General features: G+C 37.2%; 1 protein-coding gene across 2 annotated transcripts; it reads left to right on the forward strand.

Annotated features, from left to right (window-relative positions):
• LOC133713753 (cyclic nucleotide-gated ion channel 1-like) lies at positions 1-17,114 on the forward strand. Of its 2 annotated transcripts, none has more exons than XM_062139783.1 (8): positions 1-161; positions 412-492; positions 3,400-3,763; positions 3,916-4,113; positions 15,398-15,723; positions 15,802-15,916; positions 16,024-16,299; positions 16,408-17,114. In XM_062139783.1, exons 2-8 carry the CDS (start codon positions 449-451, stop codon positions 16,963-16,965), a joined length of 1,881 nt encoding a protein of 626 aa, XP_061995767.1. In that variant the 5' UTR covers positions 1-161; positions 412-448; the 3' UTR covers positions 16,966-17,114. The 2 variants fall into 2 exon arrangements, with proteins under 2 accessions (XP_061995767.1, XP_061995768.1); XM_062139784.1 differs by having other exon boundaries at positions 16,024-16,337; positions 16,408-16,598.
• Positions 17,115-17,913: the final 799 nt, after the last annotated feature.

Genomic DNA, 17,913 nt, shown 5'->3' on the forward strand with positions numbered 1-17,913 from the left:
ATATAATTATATCTCAGTGGAAGAATGAGCCTCACAGTACCAGTGATCAAGTTAAGCTGAGTCAGCTAACCTTTATTTTGCAATCATTCAACCAGTTTCTGCCTCCCTTCTTTTCTTCGATCTTCTATAAAATTTTTGCTCCTCTCTATCTGCACCATGCTGTAAGTTTCATCTGATGTGGTAAAACTAACTATCTCTCGTAAATGAATTATTGATCTATCCAGTGTTGACTGCAGGTTTAGTAAGGCTTAGTTCATGAATACGTACACATGGACTAGACTGGAGTTTGAGATATAATTCTCTGACTTTCTGTTTGATCACTATATATGTATATTTGCATCATTGCATGGAGTCGATATTATTTTGGGCGAATCAAGTAATAAGTTTAATCTCTTTGGGTGTTCTTGACAGTTAACACGGATACATGTATCATTAAAATCCGGACAATATGAATGAGTGGTCAACCAAAGATGCAGTGGCAATTGAGCTACGGTTAGTTCTTTTAACCCTTAAAGGCCTTTAATCTTCGAGATGAAATCAGCTGTCCAAATTCTGTTCCCTCAACATGAATGGTCTACAGAGATTAAAAAATGGAATAAAAAATTAAGAAAATATTTTTTTAATATCTGTGGACCAATCATGTTGAGGGAACAGAATTATGATAGAATAATGGAGACAACTGATTTCATCTCTTTAATCTTCCATCGTTTCAAAACAAGGGGATGTCTTGTATTTGGGTAAGGTGATTGATTAATGAATTTATGCATGGCTGCAGGCCACCATATAAACGGTAATTGATTGTAGTCCGATGTAATTATTCAAATTTATCTACCATCGTTTTGGTATTGTAACATAAATGTAGGCATTTATTAGTTATTTCACTTATGATGATGATCATAGACACGTTGACTAAAACATAAAATGCTAAGAGATCGGCTATCGCTTTCATTGAGCTCTCATATATGAGGTAATATTCTAGCAGATTTCTACTAGGGTTTTGGAAACGGCTCCATTCTCAGGGTCGTCTCGTCCTATACCTAATCCATCCTTATGGATCTCTGGGTAGGCTTTGGCCTGCTGCAGGCCCCTTTGGTGAATTTAGAATTCGGGAAGCGGTCAAGCGGCTGCTTTTTAATCGGGCATGACATGATGGATTTTCTACAGAAGATTGCTGCTTCTGCAGATTCCAGTGATTGTGGATCTGGAATCATAGCAGGTGCGGCCGAAGTGGCAACGCCAAGATGTCGGACTTGTGTTTTGGGTGCGGGTCATGTCCAGACCTGAACCTAGAATCTGGGTGGGCTGTGGCTCCAATTGGGCTTCGGGCTTGGTTCTAGGCTTTGGGATGTTAGTCCTACAGCTCAAAGGGTATGTGTGTTAATGTCTGAGATTTCGCTGAAGCGAATTCTTGTTAACGCTGGTCCAAGTTCGGACTGCAACTGATGGAGTTGTAGCGCTAACGCCACTTGTCAAATGAAATACAAAGGGCGTCGGAGGGAGACTGCAGTTGGCGGTCTTCTCTACTCTGATGCCCAAGTCAGTTAATGTATTTATGTTGACAGAAAAATATTAGGTAAAATAATGGATGCATAATCAATGAGGAGAGAGGAGTGGACCTTTTTATAGGTGAGGGAGAGACTGATCTTTCCCTTGTTTTCGATGTGGGACTGATGTGCTTCAGTCCCCAGCTACTGATGCTTCAGCGAAGTGAACTTGGCGCGGCGCGTCAGCAGTAGACTCGGGGTGAGCCGAAGTCTTGGTGATAGCCTGCTTGGCGTGTCTCCGTAAGTCACACCCTTGCCAGCGGTCAGCGCAGCTGGCGGCAGCACGAGCGTGGCTCATTGTAGCTAATTATGCTCGGGCAAACACTTATGTAAGTACAATGTGCTTATGGGGAAGCTCCCTTTATGTAGGGAGGTCCTAGAAGCTTTATGAATAAAGTGGGATTTGAACTTGGCCTGGTTCGGTTTATTTCTTGGTAGCGTCAAGGTTATTTGATTTTACTTGGTTTATATCCCTATCGAAGGTGTCTTTACTTAAGGTTCTAGACCTTCTAGGTCTCTAGGCAGTTGCTCAATTCAGACGAGCCCAAAATGGGTGGGTTACTGTGTATTGTATGCCTTTCTCTACTTATTTAATGGATTGACACCTCCTTTTGATAAACAAAAAAAATCATAAAACTAAAAACATAGATGGAAATGCAACTAACCCATACATAAACAAGAAGTATACTATATTGACAAAGGTCACGACTAAGATCTAATTATACACACAAGCATGCGGGCGCGCGCGCGCGCACACTTGGCCCTTCTAGTGAGAGATCCAATTTTTTTGCCATTTTAAAGGATTGATTATTTGACTAACTTTTCGATCACTTATCAATATCTCCACCATTCAGTTGTTAGGTATATATGAGTAGATCAATTATGTAAATTTTCAGCTAAATTAATAATCATTAATAAACATGATCGTTTCAGGTTTGTCGAGTTTGGTACGTTCATTAATTTAATCTAGTTCGATACCTTAACTGTCACCAATTTGGCTAAAAATTTACATAAGTGATCTATACATTAGGACCTAAAAACTGAAAGGTGGAGATGTCGAAATGCGATTGAAAAGTACATCCCACAAGGAATCCTTTAAAATAACAAAAAAAAAAAAGATCTCTTAATAGAACAGCCCACTATATATATAATAGCTAAATTTTGTCCATATATATATATATATATATATATATATATATATATATATATATATATTGCTTGAAATTTCCATTTGTCACAAGTACCCATTGATATTAGATGCACAACCTAATTATTTATGTTATGTTTTAGACTTTAGTACAATTTTAATTGATTCTATAATCTTTTTCTCAAAATATTAATTTAATATATGATACCTATTTCTTCAAAAATTTAATTGATTCTATAACTTTTATTCCCAACATTAATTTAATATAAAAATTTGGTTCTATATGAGCATATAATTTATGCAATTTTTCACCAAATTGAAAATCATTAAGACATACATAATTGTAAGTGAACTGATCAACAGAAGTGATTCATTCATTTATTTAATCTAATTCGGTACGACCTCAACCATCACTAATTTGGCTTAACAAAGGGATCCCTCGCAGATATATTTGTATTTTCAAAATTGTTCCATATCTTGAATTAGGTCTAGTAAAAAGACCTGTTATCTATAACAAACACAAAGTATCTAACTGTTCCTATCCTATTTCATTTTAAAAATTAATAATAATATATCTGCGAGCTTAGCAGCAGTTGGATCTCAAGATATCAACTCAGGAGGGAGCTAGTTTCTGCAAAACTCAAATCTGAAACCATTGATTCTACTTTTTAATTAGTAAGATGATACTGTTTTGTTGTATTCTTTCAGTATTTTCGAAGAAGATCGAGGAAAAAGTACAACAGTGAGGGAAAAGCTCACAGCAGAAACTCATCAGGCCAAGAATTGGTGGAATACAATCTTTATTATATTATGTGCATGTGCTGTCTTCAATGATCCTATCTTCTGTTATATCACGGCCATTGACAACGAAAATAAGTGCTTCACGATGAACAAGAATTTGGCGAAGAATTATGTTTATACTCGAACAGCCACAGATGTTTTTTACCTGCTGGACTTTTTTATTTCTAAGTGTGGATGTTGTTGCTGTAGAGGTAGGAGATCATCCAAGTCATGCGTTGCTAAGATGTTATCCATTATGTCTCGCATCTTCGTCTCTCTCCCCATTGCACAGGTACAGACTCAAGACCATCCTTTATTCTGTGACTTTTGGCTTTTTTCGTTGGCAAATTGTAAAATCCTAGTGACATATTTGACATCACAGATCAGTATGTTCAATTATTTCACACTATAGATTGTAATGTTGGCGTTATTTCATTTGTCCAGATATATGCAGCAGGGGGGATGAATGCAGATCTACACCCTTTTATTAGAGAGTATCTTCTTTTCACTTGGCTTCAATATGCATTACGGATTTACTACATCCATGATTGGTTAAAGCGGCGTCCTATCATAGACATAACCCGAGTAAAAAGATGGATCAGACCTATATTGGGTTTTTTTCCCTTCATCCTTGCTTCTCATGTAAGTTTAACTTTTATAAATAGTCTTGCTCACTTAATGGACAGTTTTAAGGGACTATGAGAAATAAATGCATCTTAACTACATGTATTAAATTTAAAAATTGAAAGTATAAGAACTTAAAACTATGTATTTGTTTTAAGCCGTTTGATTCACTTGTCTCTCAAAATCCCTTAAAAACTGTCCCTTAGGTAAACATGCATTTTCTTATATCTATATTAATTAAGCAAATTCTCCTAAGGTTGGTTATATGTATATATATATATAGATCGAGGTTGTTGCTGTCTATTTTCCTGGTTATGAACAAGAAAAGTAGAAGTATCAATTATAATCACTTAAATTGCATCTTGTTGGCGTTTTAATTTCAGAAATATTATTATGGAGTATAGGGTTTAATTAAATATCGTCAAAACATTCATCTCCTTCTTCATTCTTCCAATGACGGCAGCTGCTTAACTCACTCTATCTTTTTCTTCCAATGACGGCAGCTGCTTAACTCACTCTATCTTTCCCTTAAGGTGAGGGGCTACACGAAGAGGAATAGACGATACAATATGAATAGGTGGAGGGTAAGCTATCTCAGTTGGGAGAGAAACCGTGATATGAATATATCTTTGACGTGAAAATGGAAAATTTGGAACTAAACTTTTTTTTTTTTTTAAATTAGGAGGTTTAAATAAAATCGTGCCTATTGGTTATACAAATAGGGGGGTCCAAACGATTGAATCAAGACACAGTTCTATAAATTTGAAAAAAATCAGTTTATTAGACAATTATGGGAGGGGTCCGGAGCCCCTTTGGCCTGACTATGGTTTTGCCCCTGCCCACAATTAAGAACTTTTGTGGAAAAAAAAAAAATTAAAATCTATTCAACCACAACTATATATAGCAATTCTTTATCTCTCTCAAATCAAGTTTGAGTTTCCTTCTGGCAGAGAATGAGAGAGACTTGACTTAGTCTCTTGTACATCTCAATTAAGTCTCCAACTAATGCATTAAAAAAATAGATAAAGAAAGAGACTAGGATAGTTGAGAATTGCTTTAATCTTCAATGGAGTGTTTGTTGTATGATGTGGCGAGATTGTTCACCAGATTTTTTTTTTACTGGGTGTTTTGAATTTATGGCTTCTCAATATGACTGCAAATTTCTTAAAGTATAATCTCTCTTATAAATTCTTCTAAGGTTGTTCAACCGTACATACGACTACCATATTCAAGACTTTCACTTTTTTTTTTTTTTTTTGAATCAAGCCCACTGGGCGAAATAGTATATTCATCACAAGCCAGAATAGGCCATTACATACCCTGCCGTTGTCATTTAAGGACATAGACAGACAAGGAGGCAGTGATAGTACTCACAATGGTACGTAGAAATAGACCCACTCATTTTACATTTCAGATCGTAGAGAGAGCGAAGATTCTCCTTTGGTACTACGCCGGAGGTGCTAGAGATCTAGATTCTTAATACAAGAACATTATTGAATTTAGATAAAACTAAAAACATAGGGTTGGGACAAGAGCCTAAACCCTAGCCCAAATAGTAATGGACTAGGGCAGAACCTCAGCCCAACAGTTCGTGGCCCAATAGAGTAGTCCACCAAAGAGACTTGCTTCAGGCCCGTCATGATGGTTCGGGCCAAGTCCACCTTCCCTCACACCCCGTCGTACCATCATCGTCCGGCCACGCTCCGTTCGACCCACATCGCCTGAACCGCGTCTTCCCGAGTCGGCCCTCCACCGCCGCGACCAAGCCACCCTCGCTGACCTACATCAGCACAGAACAAACCCTTTCAGCAATCTAAGCCGTCCTGAGTCCACGCCGCCGCCACGATCTGCACCAAACCAGAACAGCCTTCCCGGAGCCAGGCGTCGCCACCGCACTCCATGGCACCGTCGATCCAACAAAGCCCAACCTCAGGGATCGACAAACCCGACCGTGATGCCACGATCCACCCTTCACCACCATCCAAGCCGAACGCAGTGACGAAACCCGAGCAAAGCCCTTCGACAACCCTATGGACAGTAGGCCTCCAGTCAGACAGCAAACCCTATAACGATGGTGAGGCCGGAGGCCATCTCCAACGTCCGGGCGCCGCCGGACGAGAACAAGATTGCAACCAGAGGCGGCCTTAGGGTTTCTCGGACAAATATTTTTGTTTTCTCTCCAAATCTACTCACTCAAGACTTTCACTTTGAGAAGAAAAGAGGTCTGGATATTGATGGTGGTTTTTTTTCTTTCTTTCTTTAATTACTCTTAATTTTATATTTTTAGGTTAGAAGAAAAAAAAACAGTTTTTCTAACTTTTGAGAGTAGAATTGAAACTTTAAGGGTTACAATAAAATGTAGGGTGAATTAATCATTTGGTAGGATGGCAATAGCCGCACCCTAATATTTTTGTTGTTGGAACATATTAATCAATCAAGAGTAACATCTGGGTTTTTGAATATTTAACATTTTAATTTTTGTTTGCTTAATTAATACTAGAACTGTGTTACACACCAGATGGGGTTTGGTATAAGAGTGGAGCAATTAGATTTAGAGGCAGTTATTGATTTTTTATCTCATTCTTATTAATTGTTTTATTGTATTTTGACAATTTTATTCTTAACGGTTAAAATGCTATTAGTAATTATCTATTATTTGAGGGCTATTAAGAGCATCTCCAGTAACATTACTTAAAATCTTCTTAATTTGTTCAAAAGTATTCCTCAAAATTATTTTGGCTAACTATTTGTGAAATTTTTCTTCCAATAATAATATATATATATTTTTTAATCAATCCTATATCGGGTTTCAATTTCATTCATCACGAGCCAGAATGACCATTATATACTCTTCCTCTGTCTTCTATAGACGAATCAAGAGGTTGTGGTAGTACCCACAGTAGTACATATAAATATGACTACTCATTAGATATCAAATTCATAGATATAGCTTAAATCCTCTTTTGGTACTACTCTAGAGGATTCACTAGATACACACAGAGTGCATAAAAAGAGTGTCTTGCTTCCTAAAAAAAAACTAGAAAATTATGGAAAATAGACAAAACTATTAAAATACTATAGGCCTAGGGCTAACACCCAGGCCCAAATCACAAAGCCCAATTGAGAGCAGCAACAAGCCCAGCACCTCCCTTCTCCTAGTAAAACCAGTGCCGCCGCTGCACCACCTACTAGCAGTCGCCGATCCATCTACCATTGACCATTGTCAACCACAGGATGCCGCGACGCCTCGGCATCTCCAGCAGAGAAATCCAGCGCACAAGCCTCCGCCATACCTTGCTATACTGGCATTGATCATCGACGATAAAGAGAGAGCACCCTTTATACCCTCAACTCCACCACTCAGACTCGGTTAGATATCATGTCCGGCCGCACCTGCATCACATTGATGAGGCACAAGATCCACATCTACTCAACAAGACTCGAGATCTGCATAGCATTGACGTGGCTCAAGGTCTGCATCGCATTGATAAAACTCAAGGCCCACGCCAACACGGAGGGCCGCCGGACAAGCAATAGGATCTAGGGAAGAAAGCTTTGATCATGGGTGGCTTAGGGTTTCTCACAGAGAGAATGCGTATCCATCTACTTGAGGAAGTTGAAGAAGAAGCTTCACTGAAATAATTCCGACAGTAATACTTAAAATTTAGCTATACTTAGATATATGTTTATTTTTAATCGGTTAATCAAAAAGAAATTATTAAATATCTTTAGTTATTATTGCTTTTCCAACATAAAAGAAAATAATTGATGTGATGCTGGCTATTGTAGTTACCTATATTCTCTCTTTTAGGTATAGGACTAGATGATGAAAACATGAATTTAGGGATTCCCTAAAATATAAGTGATATAGAGGAATTGTTGGAGTTGATATTTAAGAGAAATCCTTATATTTTTGGGGAAAATAACAGTTAGGAAATCTGTTAATGATGCTCATTATGTTATGACAGACAACACATGACAGCCAACACATGTTCTCCTTATTTTTTAGATTAGTATATTCATTGAAACTCTCAATCATTTTTAAAGAAATCAAATCTGTAAGAATACATGATGCACACAAGATCATATCACAAATCACATAACACACACAACCTGCACAAGAACAAAACAATTATGCAGCACACCAGAAGCTTTCCTAGTCCCGGTAGGAGTAATCACCTGGATTGACACTTTCAATCCCTGCAGCCACAGCTTGTCCAAGAGCATTCATCGAGGTAGACATCTTCTGAGATCACGAATGAGCAGCTGCACAATGGAAGAAAGTCTTCTATGTTTCAACACCAGATGCTTCAGAATGGGGCTGAGAATGTATGCAAAATGCAGTGTTGAACATAGGGACTTTCTCCTCCTTATATATTGGCCAAAACTTATCCTCGGACTCATCCCATAAGGAGTCCTTGTTTTACTTCATGTTTATCAGTTTAGGAGACTTAAACTTATCACAAACACTTCATGTTAATCAGGTTATTAACAATGAGAGTCCTACTCCTATCAAGAGATATACATCTCGATAGGTGACTGGAATTAGAGTTATAATCACATATTTCTTGTTATTTATTTAGCTAGATCAATTGTTCTATTTACTTAATGCTTTTAGATAATGTTAAGTCCACTTAATTCCAACATTCTCCCACTTGGACTAACATTGTCTATTTGCAGAACAATTCAGCTAATAACTTGAATCAAACAACAACTGAAGTGTGCACTTGAAACATGTAAAAACTCATATCTCATTCAGCTCGGTCAAGTACATAAACTAATGCAGAATTCAGAACCAACTAAGTTTGGAACAAACACATTGGTTAAAAATCACTAACATCAGCTACTGTATTCACATGAGCTCTAAGTGATAACAAGAGAGCTATATGGCAAGTATATCTACCTGTAATGCCATTCTGCTCACAGTCCATCATAATGATTTTGATAAAACAAAATCTTGACAACAACCTCTAAACACCAGTGAACTTGTAGTTGTCCTTCTGTAACTGTAAGTCTATGCAAGCATAGCAGTTCACTTGATAACACACATATATTCAAAATGAAATAACTAAAATAAATGCCTCACACAAGTTAACTATCAATGAAATAATTTCTTTCTGGAATACCTCAATTTTATTGATAAATTGCAGATGAAAAATACAAGTATCTGAAAATTCAAAAAACCTGTGATGGAATTACTACACAGAAATAAAAATTCAAAAAATGACTCAACACTCCCACTGAACTCAAGCTCTCAAATCAGGTAATACTCCCATGTTCTCAGTATGTCTCTTAAAATTCACAACTGATAAAGCCTTGGTAAATGGATCTGCAAGTTGAGATTCTGTGTCAATATTCAAAACAGTGACTTCACCATGCTTCACTCTCTCTCTCACACTATAGTACTTCAAATCAATATGCTTGGAGTTGTTGGATCTCTTACTGTTCTTGCCAAAAAATACTGCAGCTTCATTATCACAGTAAATCTTAAGTGCATCTGACACAATCGAACTTAAAACATTGGTCTGCATTAAAAAGTTTTTAATCCATAACCCTTCACACATTCCTTCATAAATGGCTATGAATTCAGCCTGCATAGTGGAGGTAGAGACTAATGACTGTTTCATGGTTTTCCATGCCACAGCCCCTCCTGCAAGCATGAACACATAACCAGATGTTGATTTCTTTGAATCTGGATAATTTCCTGCAAAGTCTGAGTCAGTATAGCCAACTAGTTCCAACTGTTTGACTTGCCTATATACCAACATGTGAGATTTGGTCCTCTGCAAGTATCTAAGTACCTTTTTTCCTGCAGTCCAATGTTCTTGAGTAGGGTTTGATTGAAATCTAGATAAAATTCCAACTGCAAAAGCTAAATCAGGTCGAGTACAGACCTGTGCATACATGAGGCTGCCTATTAGTCTAGCATAAGGCTTGCTATCCATATCAGACATCTTCCCCCCATTTTTGGAATTTTTATTCTTTGACAGTTTGTCTCCTTTTGTCATAGGAGCTTCACCTGATGCACAAGTTTCCATCCCAAATCTCTTTAAAACTTTTAAAATGTAGTTTTGTTGAGATAAGCCTAATAAACCATGTGCCCTGTCTCTCTTGATTTCAATACCTAGAACATAAGAGGCTTCTCCTAAATCTTTCATGTCAAAATTATTTGACAGAAAGATTTTGGTGTCTTTAAGTAACTTAATGTTACTGCTAGCCAAAAGAATATCATCCACATACAGTATAAGGAAAATAAAATTATTTCCAACTGTTTTCATGTACACACATTCATCAACTATATTTTCTGTAAAACCAAATGATGAAATCACAGAGTCAAATTTCTTATACCATTGCCTAGAAGCTTGTTTAAGTCCATAAATGGATTTCTTTAGTCTGCATACATGGTTTTCTTTTCCAGATTTCACAAAACCCTCAGGCTGCTTCATATAAATGACTTCATCTAATTCCCCATTTAAAAATGCTGTTTTAACATCCATTTGGTGTAATTCCATATTATAATGTGCCACTAAAGCCATTATAATTCTGAATGAATCTTTTGTGGATACAGGAGAAAAAGTTTCAGTATAGTCTATGCCTTCCTTTTGTGTGAAACCCTTGGCTACTAATCTAGCTTTATGCCTCTCTATGTTACCATTAACATCCCTTTTTGTCTTGAACACCCATTTGCATCCTATGGCTTTCTGGTTTGGATCAGGTTTAACTAGCTCCCATACTTTGTTTTGACTCATGGATGAAATCTCAGCTTCCATGGCTTTTTGCCATTCTTCAACTTCACTGCTTTCTAATGCATGTTTAAAACTCAATGGATCATTGTCTTCTGCAAGGATATCAATTTCTTGCAAGTAAACTGCATAATCACTATCCTCCCCATAAACTGGTCTTCTTTCTCTCTGGGATCTCCTAAGCTGAGGGTTGACATTCTCTAATTGCACATTTTGAGCTACATCAGGTGCTTCACTACCTAGGGCTACTGGTTCTACTGAATCTCGATCATTAACTTCATTTTCTGAATTAGCAGTTTGCATTTCATTTTCAGATATTAAAGGTAAAAATTTTTCTAAAGTCTCATTTTCTGCAATTTCTTCAAATTCTAAAGACAAGTCTTCAAAACTTGTATTACAGACTACTTCATCCAAGAATTTTGCTTGATTTGTTTCAAAAGTCCTGGTTGTATGATGAGCTGAGTAAAATTTATAACCTTTCGATTTTTCACAATATCCTATGAAGTGGCAACTCACTGTTTTGGGATCTAACTTCTGTGTCAAAACATTAGGTGTTTTAGCCTCAGCTTTGCATCCCCAAACATGACAGTGATGCAAGCTTGGCTGTTTTCCACACCAAAGCTCATAAGGTGTCTTTTCTACAGATTTACTAGGTGATCTATTGCAAATGTAATTTGCAGTCTTAAGAGCTTCACCCCATAAATATTTTGGCAGACCTGAAGTACACATCATACTTCTCACCATGTTTAACAAGGTTCTATTTTTTCTTTCTGCTGTTCCATTTTGTTGAGGGTTGTAGGGAGTTGTATACTGAGCCTTAATGCCATTTTCTTGTAAATAAAGTGCAAAAGGTCCCTTTTGCTGGCCTGCTTCAGTATGTCTACCATAGAACTCTCCTCCTCTATCAGATCTCACTACCTTAATTTTCTTTTCAAGTTGCAATTCAACTTCAGTTTTGTATATTTTGAATGCATCAAGAGCTTGTGATTTTTCTGATAACAAGTAAATATAGCAGTATCTAGAGAAGTCGTCTATAAACGTGATGAAATAAAAATTTCCACAGAGTGTCTTATATTTGAATGGACCACATATATCTGTATGAATGAGTTCTAAGAGATTTTGACTTCTTAAAGCCTTTTTCTTTCTGCAGTTTGTCAATTTTCCCTTAAAACATTCAATGCAATCACTCAAGTCTGTATAATCCAATGCAGGCAAAATCTTATTTTTCTCAAGTGTTTTAAGTCTTTCTTTAGATATATGGCCTAGTCTCCTATGCCATAACTTTGCAGATTTATTATTGAATAGAGTTCTTTTAATACCTGTAATGTTGTTATCTGCATTCATGTTTTCATTGTTCTCAATCAAAAGAATTTCCTGCTTAATAACAGAACAATCCAATCTCAAATAATTATTTGAAAACATTCCACAACCAATGTATTCAGAACCCTGAAATAATTTTATTCCACTAAAATCAATAATGAGTTTGCATCCAATACTAACTAAAAGACCTACTGAAATAAGATTCCTTTTTAAGGAAGGAATATAATAAACATTGTCCAGAAAAATAAATTTGCCTAATCCTAAATCGATCTTCAGGGTTCCAATAGCCTTAACTGCTACCCTTGTTCCATTTCCCACACAGACCTGCTGCTCACTTTTCCTTGGTGCCCTCCTCTTTGTTATACCCTGCAGTGAGGTGGTAATATGAATAGGTGAGCCTGAATCTAACCAATAAGTGTGTGAATCTACATTTATAAAATTAACTTCTAGAGAAAAGACTGAATTAGGAAATGACTCACCCTTCTTGATCATCCAAGCTTTAAAGCCACTGCAGTCCCTCTTCATGTGCCCTATCTTTTTACAGAAGTAGCACTTATACTTAAAAACTTTTCCAGTTCTAGCTTCTGCAGGTTTCCCAGCTACTTTAGTGATGGTGGTCTTCTTAGGCTTAAGTTTATTCTGCTTTTTCCACTTTGGTTTCTCAACCAGATTAACTGTAGTGGTTGGTACTCCCTTTCTCTTAATTCTTTCCTCCTCATCCACACAGATCGAGATTAGCTTGTTCAGGTTCCATTTGGTCTCTAAGGCATTATATGAAGTTCTCAGGTTGCTGTAGGTGTTTGGCAGAGAATGAAGTGCCACATGCACCACCTGTTCATCTTTAACTCCCATGTCTAAGTCTCTGAGCCTAGAGTTAATGTCAATTAGCTGCATAATGTGCTCCCTCACACTGCCCTTACCAGAGAAACTCAGTTCATTAAACTTCCTAGACAACCTAGCTGCTTCAGCCTTGTCACTCTCTCTATATTTGTCTGCAATTTCTTCCAGAAAATCCATGGCTAACTCGGGCTCCACTATAGACCCTTTCACTGTGTCTGACATAGTGCACCTAATCACATTTTTGGCTTTCCTGTTGCTGCTATACCACTCCTTATAATGCCTCCTATCCTCATTTGTACTTTCAGAATCTAGTTCAGAAGGCTGATCCTCTATGAGGCAAAGATCCATGTTTTGATGCATGGACAGATAAAATTCCACCTGATTTCTCCACTTCTTATAGTTCCACCCATTAAGCATCTCAACCTGACCTAAGGTCACAACAAGAGGTCCTAGACAAAAGAAAAATAAAAACGTGTAAGTTACTGCAGTATTTCATTTTCTGTGTGTTAAGACTGTATTTTAAATTTTATGTGTTTCATGCATAAGTTCAAAAGTAGGCAAACATCACAGAAACACAATCACAAACAATAACCCCATAAACTGCAGTAATATCAAGTAATGCCTTTGTGGCATAAAACTTAACATTCTTAAGGTTCTAAATCATCATGCTATATCCTACATATACCAGTTATTAGTTGAAACAGTCATACCTTTAGATAAGAAAAGTTTCAAAAAATCAATATAGGTATTTATGTTTATACATGATGCTGTACCATAATCAAGATTACACAGTGAACATCTTCTTTGGAAGAACAAAATATAAGTGTAATTTTAAAAATAGCAACACAAGTGTTAATTTGTTTAATCTTTAAGAATTTCTCTGAAAAGATGGATTGCTTTGTGCAACATGATCAAACTGTAACCAGAAATTCATAAATCAAAAGTTAATAATGTGTTTTGCCTAATTTTTCACAGTTTATTAACTATATTCTGCATATACGAGAACATAACAAGATTCCAAAAATTACATATTGGGAGATTTGTACTGAATTCTTGTTAGTTTCAAAATCATATTCAACTGAAGACAAGATTATCAAGGATATCAAGCATAGACATATTTGTGCATCAGAAACATCACATCCATACATTTATCAACAATCGCAGATTTAATCCACATTCCACACATGATATTTATATGCAATATGACAACCCTTTCCATATGCTAAACAGTAATCCATATGACAACCCTTTCCATAATGCAGAAATTGAAACGCAAGTTCTGATTTCTCAGAAAACATACCTTGGCCTCTGCTACAGCGCTGCAACAATCGTTTAGCGGAAGCAAAATTGAAAAACAAGATACAAGCAGCAATTTTAACCCTTTTTTCTGAAGATCCAAAAAATTCTAAACGGGGTCTTGAATCCCCAAAACTGAGAATTCAATCTCAGTGAGCCCTATCTCAATCCGATCCCTAAAGCAAAAGTGACCGTTATATTCTAACGGTAATATTCTTTAACTAATATATTAATTATGGACTCGGGTTTGGGCCTATTTACTTAATGAATTGGATTAGTACTAAAACCGGGTTAACTACACTTAAGGCCTGCTTTATCATACATAGAAAATATATTTTATTTTCCAGAAAATAATTTTCACAGTATGTTTTTTCTAAAACAAACAAAAACGCATGATATGTGTTTTATGAAATTCCTAAGCTCTGATACCATTTGTAAGAATACATGATGCACACAAGATCATATCACAAATCACATAACACACACAACCTGCACAAGAACAAAACAATTATGCAGCACACCAGAAGCTTTCCTAGTCCCGGTAGGAGTAATCACCTGGATTGACACTTTCAATCCCTGCAGCCACAGCTTGTCCAAGAGCATTCATCGAGGTAGACATCTTCTGAGATCACGAATGAGCAGCTGCACAATGGAAGAAAGTCTTCTATGTTTCAACACCAGATGCTTCAGAATGGGGCTGAGAATGTATGCAAAATGCAGTGTTGAACATAGGGACTTTCTCCTCCTTATATATTGGCCAAAACTTATCCTCGGACTCATCCCATAAGGAGTCCTTGTTTTACTTCATGTTTATCAGTTTAGGAGACTTAAACTTATCACAAACACTTCATGTTAATCAGGTTATTAACAATGAGAGTCCTACTCCTATCAAGAGATATACATCTCGATAGGTGACTGGAATTAGAGTTATAATCACATATTTCTTGTTATTTATTTAGCTAGATCAATTGTTCTATTTACTTAATGCTTTTAGATAATGTTAAGTCCACTTAATTCCAACAAAATCATTATCTTTGTTTTCATTTTCCTCTTTAATTATTTTCCAAGAAAATTGATTTATAATGTTCGTGTGGGTCTTTTAGCTTTTTGGAGCCTTCTGGTACCTTTTTGCAACTCGGAGACAGCTTCGCTGTTGGTTATCGACGACCCATAAAATCATCGCTGATAGTCGAACTACTCTAGGTCCAGGATATATGACATATATGTGTGCAATGAATCCCAATGAAACCTATTATAATGATACTAAAATCTGGCTTTGGGATGAATTATGCCCTTTGAAAGAAGCTGATCCAAAGGCGTTCGACGCTGGCATATATTTTTACGCTCTGCAATCTAATGTGGTTAGTCCATCGCATCCTCTCTTACAAAGAGTATTCCAGTCTTTTTGGTGGGCTCTACGAAATATGAGGTTTGCATCTATACCACCCTACACATGTTTCTTTTATTTTTTGGAGAAAGATATTGAGTTTTCGTTTTCGTTTTTCAGTTCTTTTGGCTCAAATCTATGTAGCAGTATGGATACGTTGGAAATCTTCTTTTCTGTTATGATATCTGCAACTGGCATGGCACTGTTTTTAGTATATCTCAATGCAATGGTGCAGGTTTGTGTTCGATATCCTTTATATGTGTGTGTGTATCAAATTTAATCAAATTATGATAATCATGATAAACTTTTTATTTTTCATGTCATGGAAACATATATACACAGGAGTCGAAAGAAAGGTCAAATAAGCGTATGTTGAAAGAGAAGAAGCAATTGATGAAACCAGATGTCGATCTGTGGTTATCTAAATACTACCCCTCTAAGGATAACGAAAAAATGGAGACCGGGGAGAGAAATGAAAATTTAAAGGCAGCGATCATGGAAAACATACACAAACTCAGAGAAAACAGTGATCTTGATGTGCAAAATATCCTTGGTATTCTTCCCATAAAAGACAAACAAAGCATCATGTCTTTTCTCTTCTCAGCTTCATTGAAGAAGGCAAGAACTTCCTCTTCCTCTACATATATAAGCTCAAAGTGCGTATGAGTACTTATAATACATGCTTATGTATTATTATTAGGTAATATATATGATTAATATGTGCAGGAGCCAATGTTTCAAACCATACATAAAAAGGTGCTAAAAGCAATTTGTCAACATCTTGTGCCACTGACCTACACTGAAGATAGCTATATTGTCCAAGAAGGGAAACCACTTGGGAAGATGCTCCTATTCATTCAAGGCACTGCAGTAACCTACTCCCATGGTGAAACCAGCAGTGATTCCTCAAGCAACAAGTGGCTTGAAAAAGGAGATTTTTATGGCGATGAACTCCTAAATTGGGCATTCAAATCTCCCTTGTTTTCTGATTTACCTATCTCGACTACGAATGTCGTCGCCCAAGAAAAGGTTGAAGCATTTGCTATTAGAGCCAAAGACTTGAAGAGTATTTGCTTTAAATTCTGGTGGCTTTTTAGTAGAGAAGTAAATGCCTCTCAATTGGAGCAGTGGAAGCATTTGGCAGCATCTTCCATACAAACAACCTGGCGCCATCGTCAAGTAAGGATCCGTTTGGCAGCGTCTTATGTACAACCAAACAGTTGCCTCCATCATCGTGCAAAGCCTGTAGGCTCAACTCACTGGAACAAAATTGTCGTAGATTAGTGCAAACATTAGCTTTTTGGGTTGAAGTACAATAAATATTTTATTTCGAGTCGAGTTTAACTATTTGTATAATTTTTTTTGTTTTTTGTTTCATAACTATTTGTATAATAAATTATAGATATTCTCATATAGCCTATTTCAATTCATTATTGGGACGTCCATAAGGGCTGATCGTTTTATCGCGAAAGGCCGAAAAACCGGCTTGACGCATCTCAGATTTAACCGGACGGTCTGGTCGCGTCACCTTAGAGAACAAATAGAGAGATGGGTTGCCGTAAGGGTGCTGGGTCGGTGTTCAGGTCACATACTGATACCCACAACCACAAGGGTCCAGTCCGCTTTCGCTCCCTCGACTTCGGCGAGCGCAACAAGGCGTCGTGGATGAACTCGGTCGCGGAGCCCCGCTTTCTCGCGTCAACTTCCGTCATCCTTTCCGGTACAAAAAGCAGAACGAGCTCTTCGTCGCTGCCGAGGGGATTTACACCGATCAGTTCATTTATTGCGGTAAAAAGGTCAATCTTCTCATCGGCAACGTCTTGCCGATTAGATCTATTCCCGAGGGAGCCGTCGTCTGCAACGTAGAGCACCACGTCGGCAACCGTGGAACTCTTCCTAGGGTTGGAGAATTGTGGGTTTGGAGGTACGAATCGTAGGGCAGGTGAGTTGGTTTGTTATCCAAGTGACATTGATCGAGTTTTAGGTGGTGGCAGTGAGACTTTGAACAGCTCCGGTGAGGTTGATTGGGTTGTAGGTGGTAGCACCGACTCTCTCCAAGTCCAGAACACCAAATATGAAAAAAATTTGAAGAACATCTGGGCCCGAAAGCTCAAAATTTTGGGCTTGAATTGTTCCTGTCCTTGTTCAGACAAACTCTGTTTTGGGCCCAACCCGTTGCTTTTTGTCCGGTCCTGGACCTAAGAAAAAGTATGTTGGGTCCGACCCATGCCC

The sequence above is a fragment of the Rosa rugosa genome, chromosome 6, assembly GCF_958449725.1.
Source record: "Rosa rugosa chromosome 6, drRosRugo1.1, whole genome shotgun sequence".
Classification (NCBI taxonomy): domain Eukaryota; kingdom Viridiplantae; phylum Streptophyta; class Magnoliopsida; order Rosales; family Rosaceae; genus Rosa; species Rosa rugosa.

Bases quoted from the DNA above. Each gene is read 5' to 3' on its own strand.
- LOC133713753 (XM_062139783.1), top strand. From the start codon at position 449: ATGAATGAGTGGTCAACCAAAGATGCAGTGGCAATTGAGCTACG. The intron at 15,917-16,023 runs GTTTGTGTTCGA...ATATATACACAG, and splicing joins ATCTCAATGCAATGGTGCAG to GAGTCGAAAGAAAGGTCAAA. The intron at 16,300-16,407 runs GCAAGAACTTCC...TAATATGTGCAG, and splicing joins TCTCAGCTTCATTGAAGAAG to GAGCCAATGTTTCAAACCAT.